This window comes from Ursus maritimus, unplaced genomic scaffold (assembly GCF_017311325.1).
Source record: "Ursus maritimus isolate PB19 unplaced genomic scaffold, ASM1731132v1 scaffold_14, whole genome shotgun sequence".
Taxonomy (NCBI): domain Eukaryota; kingdom Metazoa; phylum Chordata; class Mammalia; order Carnivora; family Ursidae; genus Ursus; species Ursus maritimus.
The window spans coordinates 22319198-22340125 of record NW_024423786.1 but is presented as its reverse complement, the minus strand read 5'-3'; the positions used below and the strand labels follow the sequence as shown (position 1 = coordinate 22340125).

Here is a 20928-nt window from a genome sequence, read left to right as displayed (position 1 = left end):
TCGAGCCCCACATCAGGCTCCTCCGCTATGAGCCTGCTTCTTCCTCTCCCACTCCCCCTGCTTGTGTTCCCTCTCTCGCTGGCTGTCTCTATCTCTGTCGAATAAATAAATAAAATCTTAAAAAAAAAAAAAAAAAGAAATTCGGAGGAGAGTTCAGATCCAAATTGTGTGAGTGGAAGATCAAGGACCTCAGTTGCCAGCCTCAGTCCCTGGATCTGCAGAACGAGCATCTCAATTTGAGGACAAAATGATAGAAAGAATGGAAGGGTGCCTGGCACCTAGCAGATAGTGGTCAAAGCAGGGTGCATAAGGGTGAAGTGAGAGCACGAGCTCTGCCATCAGAGGGCCTGGGTTCGAATCCCAGCTCCACATCTTACCAGCTGTGTGACTTGGGCAAGTCACTCAACTTCTCTGGGCCTCAGTTTCCACAGGTGTAAAATGAGGATAATCATCATACCTCGCTCTTGGAATTGATACAAGGATTAAGATAGTGAATATTCAGGAAGCTTTTAGAAATGAGTATTCCGGGCGCCAGGCACTGCTCTAAGTAACCCCTTTGTGTGCATTATCTCTGTACATTTTCACAGGAGTCCTATGGAGTAGAGGTTATGTTACTCCTTGTGCCTCAGACCTGGGAGATTATGCAAAATGGAATCAGAAAGGGCTAAGACGTTCCAGACATACACAAAAAAGCTGGCTTGTAGAATTCTGTGTGGTGTCACCCCTCTCACAGGAGCACCTCTTTAGACACCTACTAGAGAACCATTCAACATCCAGGTTTTCTCCATGCCTTACAATTTTCAGCAGCCAGAACCAGCCACACAATTTGCAAGGCCCAGGAACAAATGAAAATGTGGAGCCCCTTGTCAAAAAATCATTAACAATTTCAAAATGGTGACAGAAGAGCACCAACCAAGCGTGGGGCCCCTTCTGAGCAGGGGGCCCCGTGTGACTGCACGGGTCACACACCCATGAAGTCTGCCCTGCCAAGAGCTCTTTCTCTGGTAGGTTTCCATTGTCTTAATTGCTTCCTTTCTGCCTGCCCAGCCTCGGGCGCCTGTGCCCAAACTGAATGAGCCTGTTGACAAAGGCACACCAGGGCCTCCCACATGCTGTGGGGAGTCATGGGCTCCCTGCTCTGGGTGGCAGGGAAAAGCTTAAGCTTTGGTTTGGGAAGTTTCCTTTAGGCAGAGTGGGTAATATTCCACAAGTTGTACATTCATTTGGAATGAGGATGCAGGGCAGGAGATGTGTAAGTCACTGTGTTAAGCTTGGAGTTTTTTAAAAATACAAAATAACCTCTAAAAAAGTTCTGACAAAAGCACTCTGTCTTTGATGTTGATAAACAAAAACACACCTACATGCTAAGAAGGAAAACTGTAAACGTTTCTCCGCCCACCATCCTAAGACAATTGTAAGTCATGACAGCCATAATAATAGCTTAATTTTTTTTCTGCCCCTGCCTTAAACTAGGCAGCATGCAAAACGCTGTAATACTGTACTGCATATTTGAAAGTTGCTAAGAGAGACCTTAAATTTCCTCATCACAAGCAAAAAAAAAAAGTTCCTAACTACATATGGTGACGGGTGTTAACTAGACTTACCGTGCTGATCCCTGTGCACTACGTACAATTATCTAATGATTATGTCGATTGCTACATCGGAAACTAATGTTACATGTCAGTCACACCTCAAAAATATGTTCTAAAAGAACTGCAATTATCCCCATACGGATAAGGAAACTGAGTTTTAGAGAGGTTCAGTAACTTAGCTACGATTGTTCACCAGTGAGAAGCGGAATCTGGAACTGAACTCAGCTCCACCGAACTTTAGAATCCACTCTCTTACGGTCTCTATGGTGGAAAGAAAATAGTAGAACTTCCAGTGATATTTAACTGTATCCGTTTCTTTGAACGCGTTACTCTACCTCATTCCTTTCCACATGTTATTCTTTTGCAAATATTTTATTCTTTTTTTAAAAAAGATTTTATTTACTCACTAGAGAGAGAGAGAGAGCGTGCACCATTTGCACGTGCAAGTGGGGGAAGGGGCAGAGGGAGAAAGAGAATCTCATGCAGACTCTGTGCTGAGCCTGAGGCCCGACGTGGGGCTCGATCCCTTGACCCTAAGATCGTGACCTGAGCTGAAATCAAGAGTCAGATGCTGAACCACCTGAGCCCCCCAGGTGCCCCATAAATATTTTTTTCTGAACAGGATGCTGGTATGGTTCCACCTGTACATAACTATTACATATAAATAAAACACACACAGGGCGCCTGGGTGGCACAGTGGTTAAGCGTCTGCCTTCGGCTCAGGGCGTGATCCCGGCATTGTGGGATCGAGCCCCACGTCAGGCTCCTCTGCTGTGAGCCTGTTTCTTCCTCTCCCATTCCCCCTGCTTGTGTTCCCTCTCTCGCTGGCTGTCTCTATCTCTGTTAAATAAATAAATAAAATCTTAAAAAAAAAAAAAACCACACACACACACACACACATATATATATTAGAAATGAATGTGTTGTATGAACAAAAAAATTCAAAAGACAATGCACTATGCTATAACTTACCAGTTTTATGCATATACCATGTGTTTGAATATACTGATACACATTTTTTAAAAAAATGGATAATATATATACTTTTGTTTTTTCTACTTCATATATTGTAATCATTTTTCCACGTTAATAAAAATTCATCTGCAACAATATTTTCAATATAAATACTAGACTCTTTAAGCATTGATTTTGATAGGTAGGTAAGATCTGATGATTTAGAACAAGAATCTGAGGTCTGTCTTACATTCCTATGCCCTCACTCCACCTTATCGCAAAGAATGGTGGAATATAATTAAGTACCTACAAGCCAGGGACTCTTTTTAAAAAAATGCATCTCTTTTCCCAGAAAAATTGAAATCAGGATCTCAAAAAGATATTTGGATACCCATATTCATAGCAGCATTATTCCTAAGAACCAAAAAGTAGAAGTAACCTAAGTATCCATCCATGGACGAGCAGGTAAACAAAATGTGGTCTATACATACAAAGGAATAGTATTCTGCCTTAAAATAAAAGAAATCCTGACACATGGTACAACACAGATGAACCGCAAGGACATTATGCTAAATAAATACACCAGTCACAAAAAGACAAATATTGCATCATTTCACTTATATGAGGTGCCTGCCCAGAATAGGCAAATTCACAGAGACAGAAGGTGGAATGGTGGTTGCCAGAGGCTGGGGGAGGGGCGGAGATGTGTTGGTGTTTAATAGGTATGGAGCTGGCAGCTTTGCAAGATGAAAAGTTTTGTGGGTGGATGGTGGTGACAGGTGCACAACAACGTCAATGTGTTGACCATCACTAAACTGCACACTTACTAACTGCTAAGATGGTAAGGAAAAAAAAGCAACAAAACCCACATCTCACTACAATAGATAGGACTTAGTGGAAAGTGGAAACGAAATCCTAGGTACTCTCACATTTCCACTCCGTATCAGGCACCCTGAAAGGGTTAAGGTTAGGGGTTATGTTAAGGTAACCACAAAACAAACCTTTTAAAGAGAAGGGACCTTAGGTTCAGATATCTTAAAACAGGCTGAAGGTTGTGCCACCAGCAGATTGTTTCAAACTCCCGCCCGCCTGCCTGTCTGAATGCAAAGCCCATGCCTTTCCCGGGCGTCTCCTACAAAGGAGACTGGAAACGCGGTCTGCCTCCATCAGAGCCCTTGCTCGGTCTAGCGCCTTGCACACTCTAGGTATTTAATCTATGCAAAGGAACAGAGTTGAACAATGAGAAAAAGGCAAGGCATCCAAGGGCACTGATGATTGAGAGTTCATTTCCTGCCTTCTCACTCTTAAACTATCTCCTCAAGCAACTAATATTAGACTCAGGGCCACTGCACTGATAACACCACTTACCAGGGTGGAGTGCACTGCCTGCTGTCCCTCACTGCCTTCCAGCAGGGACAGGAGGGATGCACACGGGTCTGCTTACACAGGTGTAAGTTAAAATGATGAATCTGAGATGGGTGGGGTACACAGACCCGCAGGTCTGGTCTTGTCTACCTGAATTGTCACGCATATGTCACTCCTTAGTTCATGAGCTGCAAAATGAGGGTTCAAATGCATGATACAGGCCAGCTCTAACACCCTATGCTTAGAACAGATGAAAAAGTGCCCACCGTATGGAATGGATGCTTTTTTTCCAAATTTAGAGCTCTTCAGAAAAAGCAAGTTCAGAACTTGATGAGTTAAGAGTTAATGGAACTAAAATCTAGGGGAATAATGAATCTGACAGCGAGTACAAAGAACAGATTTCCCCCAAGTGCCTATCTTTTAAAGGCATTTTAATACTGGGCTTTCAGCAAATAAATAAACCCACACTTGACAAAGTCAAGTCCAGGGAACATTGTCAGGCAAGAGGCTCACATATCAGGGACAAAACAGTATAGGAAATACCGTTTACATGTCTTCCTCTAGGAGATTCGCTATGTACATGAGGAGATCGGAAACTTACCAAAAAGAACTTGGATTTTGTTTAACTCTTAACCAGGTATTTCCCCACACTTAATTGTCGATGGTTCCCCATGTGTTGTTACCTTGTTTGTTTATTCAACATAACTCTTGACAACTGGCCAAGTCACTGGGAAATGTTAAGCCATAATATGGTAATATCAATATAAGGCCACACAGTTTCTTAATCTCGCCTGTAGTGCAGGGATATTATACCAAGTTCAGAGGGTGAAGATGATGATTAACGAATTAATGTTTGTAAAACACGTAAAACCGCCTAACATTTAGATATATTTACAAACCATTAAAAATAAAGTATTAATGCACCGAACTGATAAACAAAAGAATTTGTTTCTATCTTTAGGTCAAACCTTAAAACAATCATTTCACAGGGAGAGAGAAAAGCTGTTTCTCAAGCTTTTCTTTACAAAAGCCTTTGGCTGATACATTAAAGCCCTTCCTTGAAATGAGACAGAAAGGTTCAACTTCTGTCCAGTTAGTCTTCTTTATTCTGCTAGCAAGAAAGGTAATGATTCTTACACTTTGTGTTGGAATATGAAACAGGAGACTTCTCACGGCGGTAAAGAGCATGAAGTTTGGGGTCCTAATTCTGCCACTCTCTAGCTATGTGACTTAGACAGCATACTACTTGCTCACCCCACAACTCAGTTTCCCTATCTGTAAAATGGGGATACTAACAGTGCCTATCACTGGGTTGATGCGAAGGTGATGCATTTTAGGAACAATAACAACACCATGTAATATTTACTGAGACCCAGAAACTGGGTTCCAGAGAGGTTAGTTAGCCAGAGCTATACAGCGAGCGGCTGGGCCTGGATTCGAACCCAAGCAGTTAAATTCTAGAGCTCCTGTCTTCACTGCTGCCTCCCCACTGATGTGTAAGGACCCCACACGTGGGAGCTGCTATTTTTATTACTGTAACTGATTTTACAGGCTCTGGAAATGGAAGGGCATTTTAGAGCTTTAAGTGCTCTAGAGAGGTAAGAATGAGGCGGGAAAGTTCTTTTAAGTCTTTGCTTTTTTCCCCTCTCCCTTCATTAACCACTCTTAGGGCAGCCACACCAGGTCCTTTCCCATGGGAAACAGCTGCATTTTCTAGCACAGCTGTAAGCTGTGAATTATTCCTTCCCATTTGAAGCTGGGTGACAATATACGCTCATTCTGACCCAGCACTGAGTTGTAAATTGTCGTCACTCACTTTTCTTATGTATAAGCAGAAGTGCCCGAATCACACGGTTATTTGGTAACTTCCACCTTTCAGGATCTTAAGAAAAATGAAAAAGAAAAAAAAAAAAAAATCCAGCCCGGCTTTTACAAACTCATTTGCAGCTAGCTCAGTGATCAGTGATAAAGCCTTCCCTCCTCGCCGCCGTGTCAGCTTTCAGGAATTCTCTGCGTTGTCTGTGTTGTGTAACCCAAGCAGCTTGTTATCTTTGCAGCTTAAAGGCTCACTTGGAAATTCAGACTGTCAACTATTTAAAGAGAATGAAAGTCCCCACTTTACTATTTTAATTAACTTCCAGAAAGCAAGGTTTCCTACTGGTTATGATAATGTTCACTTAAAATACTCTTAAGGAAACATGGCAGGAAGCTAAGCAAGAAGGGGGAGGATTGTTGTTTTTCAAGGCATCCCAGGAAGAAGAGTCTGAGCAAAGCCACAAAGGGAAAATCCTACAGAGTACTTGGAGAACCGAGAAGAGAGGCATGGACAGATATTAAAGAGTATGAACAGGAGAGTATGGGAAATTAAAATACATACTACAGATCAAGTCAAGCCTTGATACCAGGGCAGGCTGTTGGAGGGTGGGCGTCTGTGCAATGAGAAGCTGTAAGGAGACTCTTGGAAGGGAACAACACTGATCACATTTATGTCTTGGGGTGATAACTGGGGTTCTGTGCAGGTGGTTGTGAGGGACGGCATCAGAAAAGACCTGGAAGCTCGCTGGCTGTGTGACATTGTTTCCTTGGGGCTGATTTTCCATCTGTTAATTTGTTCAACGGCAGGGGTAACATTTGTGGTGGGGATTGAATGCAATCATGCATGGGCTTTGAAAATAATGTTGTCAAAAGCACTCACACAGACTATACACACAGTGCTCCGTTCGGGTTGTGTGGAGGGGAATGAGGGCTGAGAAAGCAAGCCTTCTGATAGAAGGAGAGAAGGGAGCTGACTGACAGATGGAGGAGATGGGTGGGAGGGAGAAGGGGAAATCCTCAGAGGTGATTCAAGAGAAAGAGGTAATGCCATGCAAGGGGAGTCAGGGAATAGGAGTTCTCTGGGGGCTGGGATGGATGCTGCTGGATTCAGTTTTGGAAATGCTACATTTGAGAAAGAGGGAGATATTCATTAGGAGTGGGTGGACCAGAGAAGCCTGAAGAAGTAGGTGTTAATCATTGTTGTAATTGAGAAAGCCACATTGCCCTGGTCTTGGAAGGTATTCCGGGACATTTTTTGAGGCTTAAACCGCAGTGAGTAAACTCAGTGAAGTTCTAAAAGCCAGGGGCTGCAGCTCCTGACATGTAAACCAACAGAAGAGTGGGATTCAGAATGGCCACTGAGGTAATTCTTGATAGAAAGCCAAGGTCCCTGGCAGGAGATGCCCTAGCCTGGGTTTCTCTGCATCCTCAGTGCCCCAACTGGGGCTGACACATTTTAGGCGTTCAGTGGGTGTTAGCGGATAAAGCTATGAACTCTGTATAATTGTAATGTAGTGGTATCGAGAATGTGGAAACTCCACTTCAGCAACTCTGTGTTTTGCCTCTTTAAGGAACTTCCCTCTGCTTGCTTCCACCTGAGAAACATCATGTAAGAAAAGAATCGCAGGTCACCACAATCCCAACTACACCAAGATGTTCATCACAGCGTTATTTAAATATCAGCCAAAAACGGGAAGCATTTCATATTTGAAACAAGAGGGGGGTGGTAAGTCATTCCATTAATATGATGAAATAAGAAAAGTGGGGACTGTAGGAACTGTTCCGCGTGCTTTGCAAATATTAATTCCTTTAACGCTCATAGCCATGCTATGGGGTGTATACTATTAAGATAAGTTCCATTCTACAGATGAGGAAGCTGAGGGCTTGGACAGTTTAAATAACCTGCTCAAGATTAAACAAGTACTAAGTAGAAGACCTGGGATCTGAGCAAGGTTGTCTGGTTCTGGTGTCTCTGCTTTAACCAATATACTACACTGCCTCACACTATTTCATTTTGCCTGATTTTTCTTTTTCTTTTTTTTTTTTAAAGATTTTATTTATTTATTTGACACAGGTAGAGACAGCCAGCGAGAGAGGGAACACAAGCAGGGGGAGTGGGAGAGGAAGAAGCAGGCTCATAGCGGAGGAGCCTGATGCGGGGCTCGATCCCATAACGCTGGGATCACGCCCTGAGCCGAAGGCAGACGCTTAACCGCTGTGCCACCCAGGCGCCCCTTGCCTGATTTTTCTTAAACTAGTTTTGTGACAAAAGTTTGGAGGAGAAGTATATTCTCCCCATTCACGGGAGGAAGTGATCACATCACAGGGAGGGGGTGGTAGCAAGGAATCAAAATTCTGCCTCATTATAAACCCAGTGACAAGAGTTCACAGTTCCTTATTCTTTCCTTTACCTCCACCCCTTCGTTGGCGACAACTAATGCTTGCTTGCTAGCGAACAACTGATAACTTAAAAGTCGTCCCACATCATTCATCTCCTTAAAACCACCCTGCCGAGTCGCTATTTTCATGAGTCCCAATTTACAGACGAGCAAGCTGAAGCCCAATAAGGACAAGTGGATCGCTTAAGGTCACATAGCTAGTTTCTTGACACCCAGGCTCACTTTCCTTTTACTACTCAGTGAGGTTTAGACAATTTCAAAACAGTGTCCTCCATGTAACCAGCCTAGTAATCACCACCAGGCACAAGGCAAAGTTAAAGAAGAGGATTGGTTTGGGCCTGGACAACCTTGAAGTCTTAGGGCTAAAAGGTCTGGACTACCCCAAGACTGTCTCTTCTGAGCCTTCAGTCATATGCAAGAGATCTTCCCTAAGGTAGGTTTGTGATAACAACCTTTCTCTTCTCTTCTTTCTCTTAATACACTATTCACCTTCTTCAGACCCACCTTAGTCCCAATAGCCTCTTCAGAGGTCGCCAAAAGATAGGACAGGCTGATAATGAGGAGGGCAATAATGATACTAGAATAATTGATAATAATAGTCAAAAGTCTGCAGAGAGCTTGCTACGTGCCAGAAACTGCCCTGGGCAATGTTTACATACATTTGATCTCCCACTCTACACCCATTAATCTAGGGGGTAGGTGCCATTTTCCTGATGAGGCTATGAGGCTTTCGGAGTGTCCATCACATGGCTGGCGGGGAGGAAATGGGGAAGGAAGGGTTAGCAGTTCACAGACTGCAGAAGGTGAGCTTTTGGCCCTAAAGCCGTCATTTCTAAATCAACTGCAGACTCACCCCCCTACATGACGACATTCCTCACATATCTGATCTTCCTAGGAAATATGGCTCCTCCAAGAAAGCCAAGAGCAGAGAACATAGCGGCATGAGGTCAAGGATCCAGAAACTCATTTATCCTCCTTTTAGCCCCACATTGTCTTTTAATTAAAAAAAAAATGCGTTTATAGATTTTCCTGATCCCTTCGAAGCCTATTTCCTAACTTAAACACAAATTTTAAAAAATAACACAGCACAAAACAAAGCTTCTGAATATGGCGAGCGAATCGCGGTGTGTTATGTGGACTCCTCAGTCATTTCACCAAACTGAATGGGCAGGTGAGAGGATCTGGCGTTTCTGAGGCGAAGTAGTACGTCCTGAACGAACGTTTTCAGGCACGGAAGGCGTTAGTGGGTTATCAGTCCGTTAAGGAGCATACTGTTCAAAACCCTGGCTGGGAATGAATAGTAGGTCATCTGTAAATAATCTACGGGTAAAGTTTACCAGGGGTGGAACATTAACGTGGTAGAGGTGAGGCTTTCAATGGGTCACTGGCCTGTGGGCTGCTTCTAATTGGAGGTCTTGCCTCTCCCTTTAACCGTTTCGATTTCTCCGACTCCAACTACTGCACGAAAAGGGCAGAAAGGAGCAGGTGGAGCATGAATTCAAATAGAAACACTCTGATGAGGTGGCCAGTCAGGCAGTTAGAACCAGTAAGTGTCCCAGTGGCAACAATACCACTGTTAGGTCAAGTGTCTGAAGGGGGAGGCCCCTTCAGGGCAGCTGCAAAAAGAAAGCCCCTATTAATCCCTTGACCAAGCAGCTGATGGAGTTTATCTTTTTGTGCGTATGTTATAACTCTTCCAACACAGGATTATTTATAAATTTTAAAAAGTCAGCACGGCTACCACAGCTTTTTAGGGATTTCTTCATCTTGCTAACAGAGAACAGAAAATAGAACTTCGGAGGGCTTCTGTTTACAATTCACTGTCAGTCTGGCTTGGAAAATTCTAAGAAAGCTTCCTTGCTGGACTCATTCACAAAAAGAATGGGTCCCTATTTGAAGAGGGAAGAGATCTCAGTCTCCCGCCTGGAGATCTACTTTCTTTTGAGTTTGCATCCATTGTTATTTAAAGTAAGGGCATTCAGCGAGGGTTCAGCTAGGGTTATTTTGCATAGTAACATCAGAAAAGGAACCATTACCTGGTATAATCCCCTTTGGCTTCCTGAAATAAAAAACAAAGATAGATGATCAATATGTATTTATGTTAATTAAGCGAATGAATTTCACTCTTGGTGACGTTTCCCTCTTAAAGTGCCTGAATTTTGTTTTGAAGAATGTTCACGAGGAACACTTTCTCTAGGACCACGGAGAAGAATGTGGCATTGGCGAGAACACATTAGTATCCATGAAATACTTCCTATTCTTAACAGAGGAGACAAATATGTCTGAAAAAGCACAGATGAGTCTGTCTTCTTTTAGGTCTCTGCGATCACGTGATAAATGCTGGTCTATTCCAGCAGCACACTTTTTGGTGTGGACGCAGACCTTTTAAACCGGACGTGAGAAAATCAACGCAGGCTACTTGTTTTCTCTTTTTAAACAAGCACAGAACACGCTTGGTTTTTCAGCTCCTAGTGTCTTTAAGCATTAAGGGGCTCTGGCACTTGACCTCAAGAAAGTATATACAAAAGTTACTTAATTTAAATGAAACTTACAGCTGTTGTAACAATTGCTGCTTCCCAGACTCAACTATTCCAGAGCCCCTTTCCAGAAGTACGGTCTAAATTCTTTTCCCCCAGAGCAGTCTAAATTTCATTTTCCTTTGCAACAGGCAATAGCACACTATGCCTCATGCAAATGACGCTAAAACAGAAAACGGTGGCTCACGTTTTTCACTGGCAAACAACCAGCTGGCTTAAAAATCTATCAGCCACCGGCCCATGCGAAAGTTTCAGACTTGCAGGCAGTGCACAAAAACCAACAAACAAAAAGGCGCAGGCATGAGGCGGTCGGTGGATTCTTACCTGTAACACGAGCGCCGCTAACTTGAAAATGGTTTCGCTGTCCGCTTCGATTTGCCCCTGTCGGGGGAAAAGAAAAGCATCACTGAACACAGGCTGCCCTAGGTTGTAGCAAATGGCTGTGGAGTTGGGGAAGCTGTCACAGCTTGGCACCTGCAGTATACAATCAAACGCAGATCATACCATTACAGGGGAAAGGGAGGGGGAGTGGAGGGGCGCTTCCAGGCTTCAGGGGAAGCCACGATGTGTGTGTGTGTGTGTGTGTGTGTGTGTGTGGTGTGCGTGCGTACACACATTTTAATTAGCTGTGGGGAATTTTGTTTAGAGAGCAGTATTCTGGAAGAAACACAAATGACGTTGAGGCTGAAAATTCAGACAACTTCTCAATGAATAATTTTTATCCCTATAGGTTCGTTTTTAAGCTCTGAAGATTTTCTTAGATTTGTTCATTCTGTTTTCCTGACATATTTTTTTCTGTGTCACCACATTTTTTTCGATATACACACGATGCAACTATTATTAAAAATATAAGTTCACTTCTGCATCAATGACACATTGCTGAATTACTATTTACATAATTAAGATAAAATGCAAAGCCTTAAGAATCAGTTACAGAAAATACTTAAAGAAGGCCAAATTTCTGTTCCATTTTACTGAAGTTTGATGAACTCTAATTTATCATTTTACCCATTATTTTCTTTTTTCATCCTTTAAGATTTCCCTCAACTCCAAAAATAGGAATTCTGGGCTCTGGAAAACAGGACTGCTTTTTCAGTACCCTGGTAGGGATGCATAAGTGTGTGTGGAGGGAGTATTGCCTCTAGCAAAAATACTCACAGATGCCTTCATTTATTTTGTTAAATATGAGAATTTTGTTAATACCATTACCACATCACGTAATATATTACCACAGTGACTCAATGAATGGTATAGAGGGATCTTTATTTTTAAAACATTTGTAAAAAAAATTTGTTTGGTGATATGCTTTCTGGCAAGCATTAACACGCACTGAAACAATTCCATGTAACCTTGCTTAAGTGTTGTATAGTTAGTACTTGAAAGTGGAGTGTTTGAGACCATGGAACTCATGAGCCTAGAAATTACCCTGAATTCCTTATTCTCCCTTCTACCTGTTGAATTCGGGCCGAAGAGTTTTTCTAGTTATACCAAGGGCATCAATGGTGAGTAATTAAGTAGTTTTAAGGCAAAGGCGAATGAGGGAGGTTCACAGAAGCAGTTGGCTCACTGAGGATTTCTGAAAGGACTATGCTTTTCTCTCATCTTTCCAAGTGATTTGAGTGGAGTTCTCAAAAACAAAACAAACTAAATGACAATAATTCTTCTAAAAGCCATAAAATAAAATAAACAAACCAAAAACCCAGGGCGTTACAATGCCGGCTGTGGTAATTATCTGTGTTTCCCTTATACGACAAAATGAAAACAAATGAATTTCAACCCGCGACATCTAAGTTTCCCTTCTGAAGCCTGAGGCAACGGATCTGCTCCAAAGTTTTTTCCCTTTAAAAGCTGACAGGCCAGAGCCTTGGAATTCAAAGCTTGCTTCTAATCTCTAGAAACAGATTATAAAATCAAAGAGAAGCCAGGTTGATTGGAAGAATCAATCACCCTCTGTCTTTCAGGCAACAGACAGTGGTTTTGTAATCTGGTGAAAGATGATGAAGCCCTTAATCCAACAGGTGAGATGGGTGTTGATCAAGACAAATTTTACAAAGGTTGAGTTCCTTATGCTCGAAGAAAAAAAGAAAAAACCTTATGCAGGGGTGGGTAACGTGAGGAGGAACTCTCAAAAACATCTTTGAGTTTGAAATTACGCCTAAACTTGAAGTCCAGTTTGTCTTAAAATCTTAGAAAAGAAAAAAAAATGGGTTGTTTCGGATATTAGCAGACTGAAAGCTAAATAAAATATATTGAAAATGCCTGCCAACTCTTCTGATCCCCCATGACCCTCTTTGCCTCATCAGAATCTTAGGTGAGTCATCCAAACAACATTTGAGACACCAACTTTTCAATTTAGCAAATGGAAGTTCAGCAGATAAAAAGGCCTCAGACAGAAACTCTTAAGAATGCTGCCAAATAATTCTCTACCTTAGAAGGGTCATTAAATATTAAAAATGTTGAAATGAGGAGCTGAAGCATGACAAGTACCAGGCTCAGACAGCTCCAGAAGAGTGGGGAGGCAAATATGCAGTTCCCCTATGGTTGTTTCCCCCCCCTCCCCCACCTATGCAAGTTGTCCCACCACCATTCTGGTGGAGAAGGGTGATGGTGGGGTGGAGGGGTAGGGCCTACCGAACTCTTGTGCCAGGGAGACAGGAGAATGCATGGTTTGGCCAAGCCCTACATTCTTTTATATACCTCAGCCCCTACCTCACCTTCCTCCTAACCACTGTTCTGGAAATCCAAGGCAACATATTTTGAATTCTAATACTGACTGCCAAGGTTACCTGACTTGGGCAGGGAGCTCACCAAACAATGGATCAAGCAAAAATAATACTATCTGCCTGGTTCTCAGCAATTTCGTATGGTGAAATTCAATTAAGACATAGACAGAACTCTGGAATTTCATGCCTGAAGTGCAAAAGTTCTTTAGAAACTGCTGTCTGTCCTAGGATGGAAGATTTCTTTTCCTTATAACCATGGCAACAGAGGTAACCTTATAGGTACTGGGCAAGCTACCACTTGAGAGAGGGATCTCCTCAGAGAGAGAGGTAATGGGATCCTTCATGGTTTCCATGACTGTCAGGGATAAACAAAGAGGAGCAGAGAAGAGAGTCAGGTGATGTGGCTGAATGCACAGGGGTAATATGAAACAGTATCAAGTCTTGGTGCTCTACCCTCATGGCTAATTTAGCTGCTTTACGGAGTCAGTCCCTAGGTCACTAGGTTCAGGCTCTGTGTCGGACATCTTCTTCTTGTCCTTGGTTTCTTAGCTCAGTTGACCAAGACATCTTGCTAATAAGGCACACTCTAGGTTTTGATTCACAAGTAGAAGAGAATAAAAGAAAGTTTGAGAATTTGAAAGGGAATTTAGTGAAAAGATGACTCCTATTATTCTAGAGATGATGGTACCGAGCATCGGGGTCATGGTGTGTACGACCCAACACCACAGCAGACCGTGACTCTGGGCTTCTTGTCCAGTGCTCTTTCCATTCCGCCACACACTAGTTTTCTGATTCCAGTGTAAATCTCTCACCAGCAATCTTCCGAAGGCATGCTTTTGATAAAAACTGGAATCAGATAAGACTGAGAAATGACTCCAAATGCCACGTTTCCTGCTGATGGGATGGTAAGTTATCATCAAACATAAACACTTGGAATGGGGAAATTATTTCTGAGGACCCATCTGCTTCTTCTGTATTGATATAGTACTTCATGGAAACTTACTCTGCACAACGATGGACATGAATCACTGGCTCACAAACACTTAGGACTTGGAACTGTCTGACAAACCGCTGGGGGAAGAAGTCAGCTTGTTTCCAAGTGTATAACTAATTATCGAGCTAGTCTTGGGTTAAGTCTATTTAAAAAGGTAGCTTGTAGAACACCAACAAAGAAACGTGTAAGAAATGAGAGGAAAAGAAAATGATCATTTACAGTCATCATAGTACTAATTATCCAGGCAATAGTTTTCAATAAATAAAAACTATTGCGTGAAAGTTTGGTGAGAAACAGGACAATTGGGTATTTATATAATCACAAAGTACCTCTCTATAGGGGGAATTTAATGATAAGGGGGAAGATGCTAACTTTTCAATGGAGAAATTTGACAATACAATCTTTTTTTTAAAGAGTGATTTATTTATTTTAGAGAGAGAGAGAGAGAAAGAGAGAGCACACGTGCAGGAGAGAGGGGCGGAGGGAGAACGAAACCCAAGCAGACTCTGCACCGAGCCCAATGCAGGGCTCGATCCCACCACCCCGAGATCATGACCTGAACCAAAACCAAGGGTCGGTCACCCAACCGACTGCCCCCCCCAGGTGCTCGAGACAGCTACAGTCTTAATCAAGTGATAAGATATCACCAATAACTGGACAGACCAGCATCATGTGCTTCCTGATAGTATTCATTGAGAAGGACACCACTTCACTTATATACATGCCTGTGTTGGTAAATATAAATGTTTCACAACCAAAACTTGGAGAGGGGGGAGGATCCCTCATTTGTAGCATCTGTTGCTATCCAGGGTGCAAATACTCCCACCATGGCTGATTTCAAACCACCAGGTTTCAAACTACCAGTATGATCTCATAGGACACACTGCTGGGAGGTGATGTGAGAATCGGCTCTCACCGCTGGTACTAGCTGGTTCCAGTACACCACTGGGTAGTATTCCTGCCAAAAATACATCACTAGATCTAATCGTGAGGAAGCATGAGACAAACCCAAGTGGAGGGTCATTCTACAAAAGAACTGGCCCATTCACTTTGAAAATGTCGATAGAATGAATGCTAAAGAAAGGATGAAGAACTGTTTCGAAGGAGAGGAGACTAAGCAGTTATAACAACTAAACACAGGGTGTCATTCTGTATCAAGAGGGCAAGTTGTTATAAAGGCATTACTGGGACAACTGGACGGTACATTATGCAATAGTACAGGTTCAATGTTAAATGTTCTAAGCGTGATCATTGTAACATGGATATATAAGGGATGTCTTTGATCTTAGGTGCTATACGATGAATTAGTTAAGGATAAACAGTATGACTTACTCTTAAACGATCCAGAAAAAAATTACACATCCGCGGGCAGAGAGAGGGAGTGCAAATGTGGCAAAATGTTAATGACTGGTGAATTTGGTTTGAGGGACATACTGCCATTTTTTGTGCCATTCTTTAAACTCTTCTGTAAGTTTGAAATAATTTCAAAATAAAAAGTTTGTAAAAAGTTGGCATATTTTCCCAGAGTGCTGGATATCTATTTGTCTTACTGCCTAGTACCCATCTCTTTTTCTGGGCTGAAGATCCCATTCTTTTCAGAACTGCTTCTTTCCCTACTGGCTTGTGTGCAAACACAATCATCGCTCTGTGGACAAGTGACGGAAGCTGGTCCAACGACACTCCCAGGGATTTTCCAAATCAGAGCTGAGGGAAGAAAGCTCTCTCCCGCTGTGTCTCAGGGCAAAGTTGGGAAGATGTGAACCAGAGAGAATCACTGCCCACAGACGGAGAGAAAGGGACTTCCCGACCTTGGTAGTCGACTGCATCATCCACTGCTCAGCCAGGCCAGACTTCAAAGTCTGCTTGAAGCTCAACAAGTGGCAAGAACAGTGACTTGAATGCTGCTCAGATGCTCTCGCTTTGGTTTACCACTAAGCCAGCAAAGAGCGTCAAGAACAGATGTGATAAGCACACAAATGAGTGAATGGGTGTAGCTCCCAGGAGACCTTTTAATTCCTTCTGTGGACACAGCTACATGGAGGAGGAATCTGCCAGATCAGAGAATTCCAGAGATATGGACTCACTGGTTTCATACAATTAGTCTGATGGCGGGGGAGAAGGGGGCACATCACCACTCAAGACCTACCTATTATCTTACAAGGCAGTTCTTGCTGGCCCATGGAAGCATCCTTCCCTGTGCTAGTTCCAGTCTTCTGGGGGTTATGCTGACCCTAGGGGACCCGGCCATAACTACCACATCTGAACCCCCCATTCCCCTTGTGTAAATGAACCAATACTTTGTCCTTTTTTTGTCCAAGCTAGTGGTGAGAGGTCATATTTCTGAAGGATGGTCTCGATGATATATATTTTCCATTTGTTCTTCTAGACCAGAGTTTTGCAACCTTGGCATAATTGACATTTTCAGTTAGATAATTTTTTTTTTTTTTGGTGGGGGCTGCCCTGTGCATTATAGGGTGCTGAGCAGCACCCCTGGTCTCTAAACACTAGATTCCGGTAGCAGCCTCCCCTCTCCCCCAGTGGTGACCACCAAAAATGTCTCCAAACATTTCCAAATGTCTTCTAGGTGGCAAAGGTTCCCTAGTTGAGAACCACTGACCTAGATTCTTTGTTTTATTCCTGGATTAAGCTACAAGCATCAGAAATTTGCAAAACTGAACCATAAGGCTTGTCCCAAGGTAAAACTGCTTTTGTGTTTTAGCTCCTATTGAGAAACTATATAGGAAGCAACCCTCGGACCCTCATTATCTTAATAACTCTAGGTGCGTTGTGGAGGATATAGTTAATTACATCATATAACAGTCCTTCAGGAGGACCCTGGGAGAAGTTTCTGATTTTTAAGACCAGTAGTGACGGTGCTCCTCTGAGCAGCTGCTTTGTTTTTGCCTTAATGACCACTGTGAGTTATGCAAGTGATCATAACGCCCTCTTTGCTGTGGTTCTTAGAAGAAGTTGGAGTTCAAATTCAAGGCTTTATACGAACCATGCCAAACGTTTTATACCAACCTTAACCTTGGCAGCATCTAATTATTTCTTTTATTTTCTCACAAGTAACTCTGATTTCATCACTGACCATATTTTAAAGTGCTTTTCTTCTTTTTTTATTGAGGTACATACAGTAATATGCACAAATCTCAGTGCACAGCGTGGTGAATTTCGGCACGTGTATACACTCATGCAACCATCACCCAGATAAGGATATCAAACCTTCTCACCGATTTTTCCATCTTAGGGAAATGTATGTATTTTTATACGTCACATCAGATAAATAAGATTATTTTTGCTAATTAGAAAAGTATCAAATACTACTGCAAAATTGTTGCAATTTGCAATTCTTTGCTTACTAATCAATTTGAGTCTCCCTCTTGCAATTGCATCTTACTTGTTATTGCCCATGTGTGAAATGACCCTTTGTTCACTTACCTATTTGAGAGCTTATGTTTTGTTTGAGCTACCAATGTTAACCCCTTTGTGTCGTCTACTGGGTACAAACTGTATCCTTCAATCTGTTCTCCTTCTCCTGGCCTATGAAGTCAGACGGGCCTGGGGCCCATCTCCCTCACTGGAAGAATCTTTGGGGTTCTGAGCAAGCTATTTTTCTGAAACTCAGTTCCTCATCTGCAAAATGGGGAATGATAATATTGAATTTAGTGGGTTGTTTAGAGCATTGATGAGGGACAAATATAAAGCATTTATCATAAAGCCTAGGCCCAAAGATTCTTTCCATGTTATTCTCTGCACCATGCACCATCTTGCTTCTTACATTGTTCCATATTATTATAGCTATAGCAATCTACTTTGGTCTGGGTACTGTTCCATTTTTGTGTTGTTCTGTAACATTTCATCAACGTTCCATTATATCTCAAAATCTAAGTGCTTTAATTTTCCATAATAATCTTTAACATTCTCTTTCACATATTTTTTTAAATTTAAAATAATCTTGTCAAGTTTATATATATATAAATATATATATACACACAAGTATATATATATATATACACAAGTATATATATATACACATATATATATACACAAGTATATATATACATATATATATACTTACATATATATATACACGTGTATATATATATGTATATATAAGTATGAGTGTGTGTGTGTGTGTATATATATATATATATATATATATACATATATATAAAATTTGCCTTCCTCTTTGGAACCATGTATGTCTCTACCGAAATGGCTTTATAAAAAAAAAAAAGAAATAGCTTTATAGTGGCCATAAAGTTTTACGATATACTATAAAGATCACACACATTCAATGTTAGGGTTAACACTCAGTATTTTATATTTTCCTTTATAAATGGGCCACCTTTTTCATTATATTTCCTCGTTATCATTAAGTAGGATTATTATTTTTAGAGTATTTCACTACCATTAAATTTCCTCACCAAAGCTTATAATGCCAATAAGTTTTAGCTAATTTATTTCCATTTGTAGGCACACAGTGAAATCGTCTTCAAATAGTATTTTGGTTTACTTCTTTGCAGTGTACTTGGTCCATCTGATTACACTGCAGGAAATAGACATTTTACTTAAACTACGTTCTTCTCATACACTGCTGGTGGATTATAACTTAGTTCCAGACCAACTTTTTGGTAAGGTCTACTAAATCTTAACACACAGATGCACGATGGCCCAGCAAGTCTGCTCTTAGGTAAACACCTAACAGACATGTTTACATATATCCCCTACACGATGGACACTAGTACTATTTGTAATAACTCAGTACTGCAAACTAACCAAATGCCCATCAATGAGCACATGAACTGTGGTATATTTAGACTATGGACTACTATTCAGCTGTGAAAGTGAACAAGCTAGCCTAAACTACATACAATATGGATGAATCTCAAAAACCTAATCTGAGCAAAAATAGGCCAAACATTAAAGAGCATATGTTGTGTGACTCCAGTTATACGAAATACAAAGTCAGCCAAAAGTAATACATGCTATTAAAAGTCACAGAAGTGGGGGGATTAATGCCTGGAAGAGAACATGTGAGGGGCTTCTCAGGTGGCACTCTTCTGTTTACTTGATAGTGATGCTAGTTGCCCAGATGTGTTCAACTTGAGAAAGTCTGTTGAGCTGCACGCTTACCTGCACTTTTCTATATGTATATTATACTTCAATATACAGCAAACAAACAGAACTCCTGATCTTCCCTGAAGCCTTTCTCATCTTACTTAGTGACAGTTCTATCTCATGGCACCTTTGGGCATGGAGTTGAGCAGTGAGCACCTTGTACGACTGTATTTGGTGATCTGATTTGCACCTTCTAATGCATTACACACTTTATCTATTTTCTTTATTGTTTTTCTTCCCACTCACTATCAGCCCTGTCTCATAGGTAAGATCCTTAAGGACATGGGTTTTTATCTATTTGGCCCTATCTGTATCTCCAGGACCTAGAACACTGCCTAGCAAAGAGCAGGTGCTTTTTCTAGAACATTCATCCACTAAAAGGGTAGTGAAGTAAAAAAGTCGATGGGAGTATTTTTATCTTTCCTTTTAAAAGAGGGAATGCTTCTTGTGTTTCTTAATTCACTCTACAGTTGATTGGCCTTGATTTTGAACTCCGAATGAGTTTCTGAACCATGAGAACACAGCCCAGGCTTCACCAGCCATGGGCACTGTGAGCTAAGTAGTAGGTGTCAAAGACTAGATACGCAAGCTTAACACACCAAACACAGTCGGTGTTAGATGTCAGAAAGTCTTTTGCTCTTCTGGCTTCCTTTCTAAAAACATAAAAGGGAAATCATAATACCTGTCTCACATGTTTCATGGAGTTTGAGAACAAAAAGCAAAACAAGATATAAAACGCTTTGAAAAAGGAAAAAGCATTACAAGAAAAGCCAAAAAGTACAGGTGTTTCTGTGGGCGTGTATCACAGTTTCAAAGACATAAGCATTATGACCAAAGTATCTGGGCCGACCGCTTCTCAGAAACTAGATCACAACGAGATAGGAGCAAAGAGAAAGAGAAAGTTTTGCAGCATGTGAATCAGTGTTCGTTTGTGGGAGGATAATCAAAGGAATATACAGATATGGAAATGAGAAAGAAGGGAAACTAGGCAGACCGTACTTGCCCAAGGATCAGCTCAGGTATGGTTCATGCGTGCATTTTATTTTTAGGTGGACAGGTGACACTTTTTTCCCCCTTGGGATGAAGTTCCAGTTAGTTTAAATAGAAACCAGATCTTGATTTCTAAATACCATTCTCCACGGAAAGGAAAAATGGCTGATTCCAAGGAGCATTTTGATCGCCAAAATGAATGGCAGAATGGATGACTATACATTGATGGGGCACCTGAGTGGCTCAGGAGGTTAAGTGGTTAAGCGTCTGCCTTTGGCTCAGGTCATGATCCCCGGGTCCTGGGATGGAGTCCCCGGCGTCCGGCTCCCTGCTCAGCAGGGAGCCTGCTTCTCCCTCTTCCCCTGCTTGTGCTCTCTCTCTCTCTCTCAATCTCGTGCGCTTGCTCCCTCTCTCTAATTAATAAAATCTAACGGA

The 20928-nt window shown here is 41.8% G+C and overlaps 1 protein-coding gene across 4 annotated transcripts in view; it reads right to left on the bottom strand.

The window, feature by feature from the left end:
- The window catches only part of FRMD4B (FERM domain containing 4B), a 320241-nt gene that overhangs the window by 51754 nt on the left and 247559 nt on the right, over positions 1-20928 (bottom strand). For all 4 annotated transcript variants that reach the window (XM_040628575.1, XM_040628574.1, XM_008703133.2 and 1 more), the window contains 2 exons: positions 10987-11043; positions 10162-10184 (listed from right to left, as the gene is read on the bottom strand). In XM_040628575.1, the coding sequence (XP_040484509.1) occupies positions 10162-10184; positions 10987-11043 (80 nt within the window). The remainder of the gene's footprint in view (positions 1-10161; positions 10185-10986; positions 11044-20928) is intronic.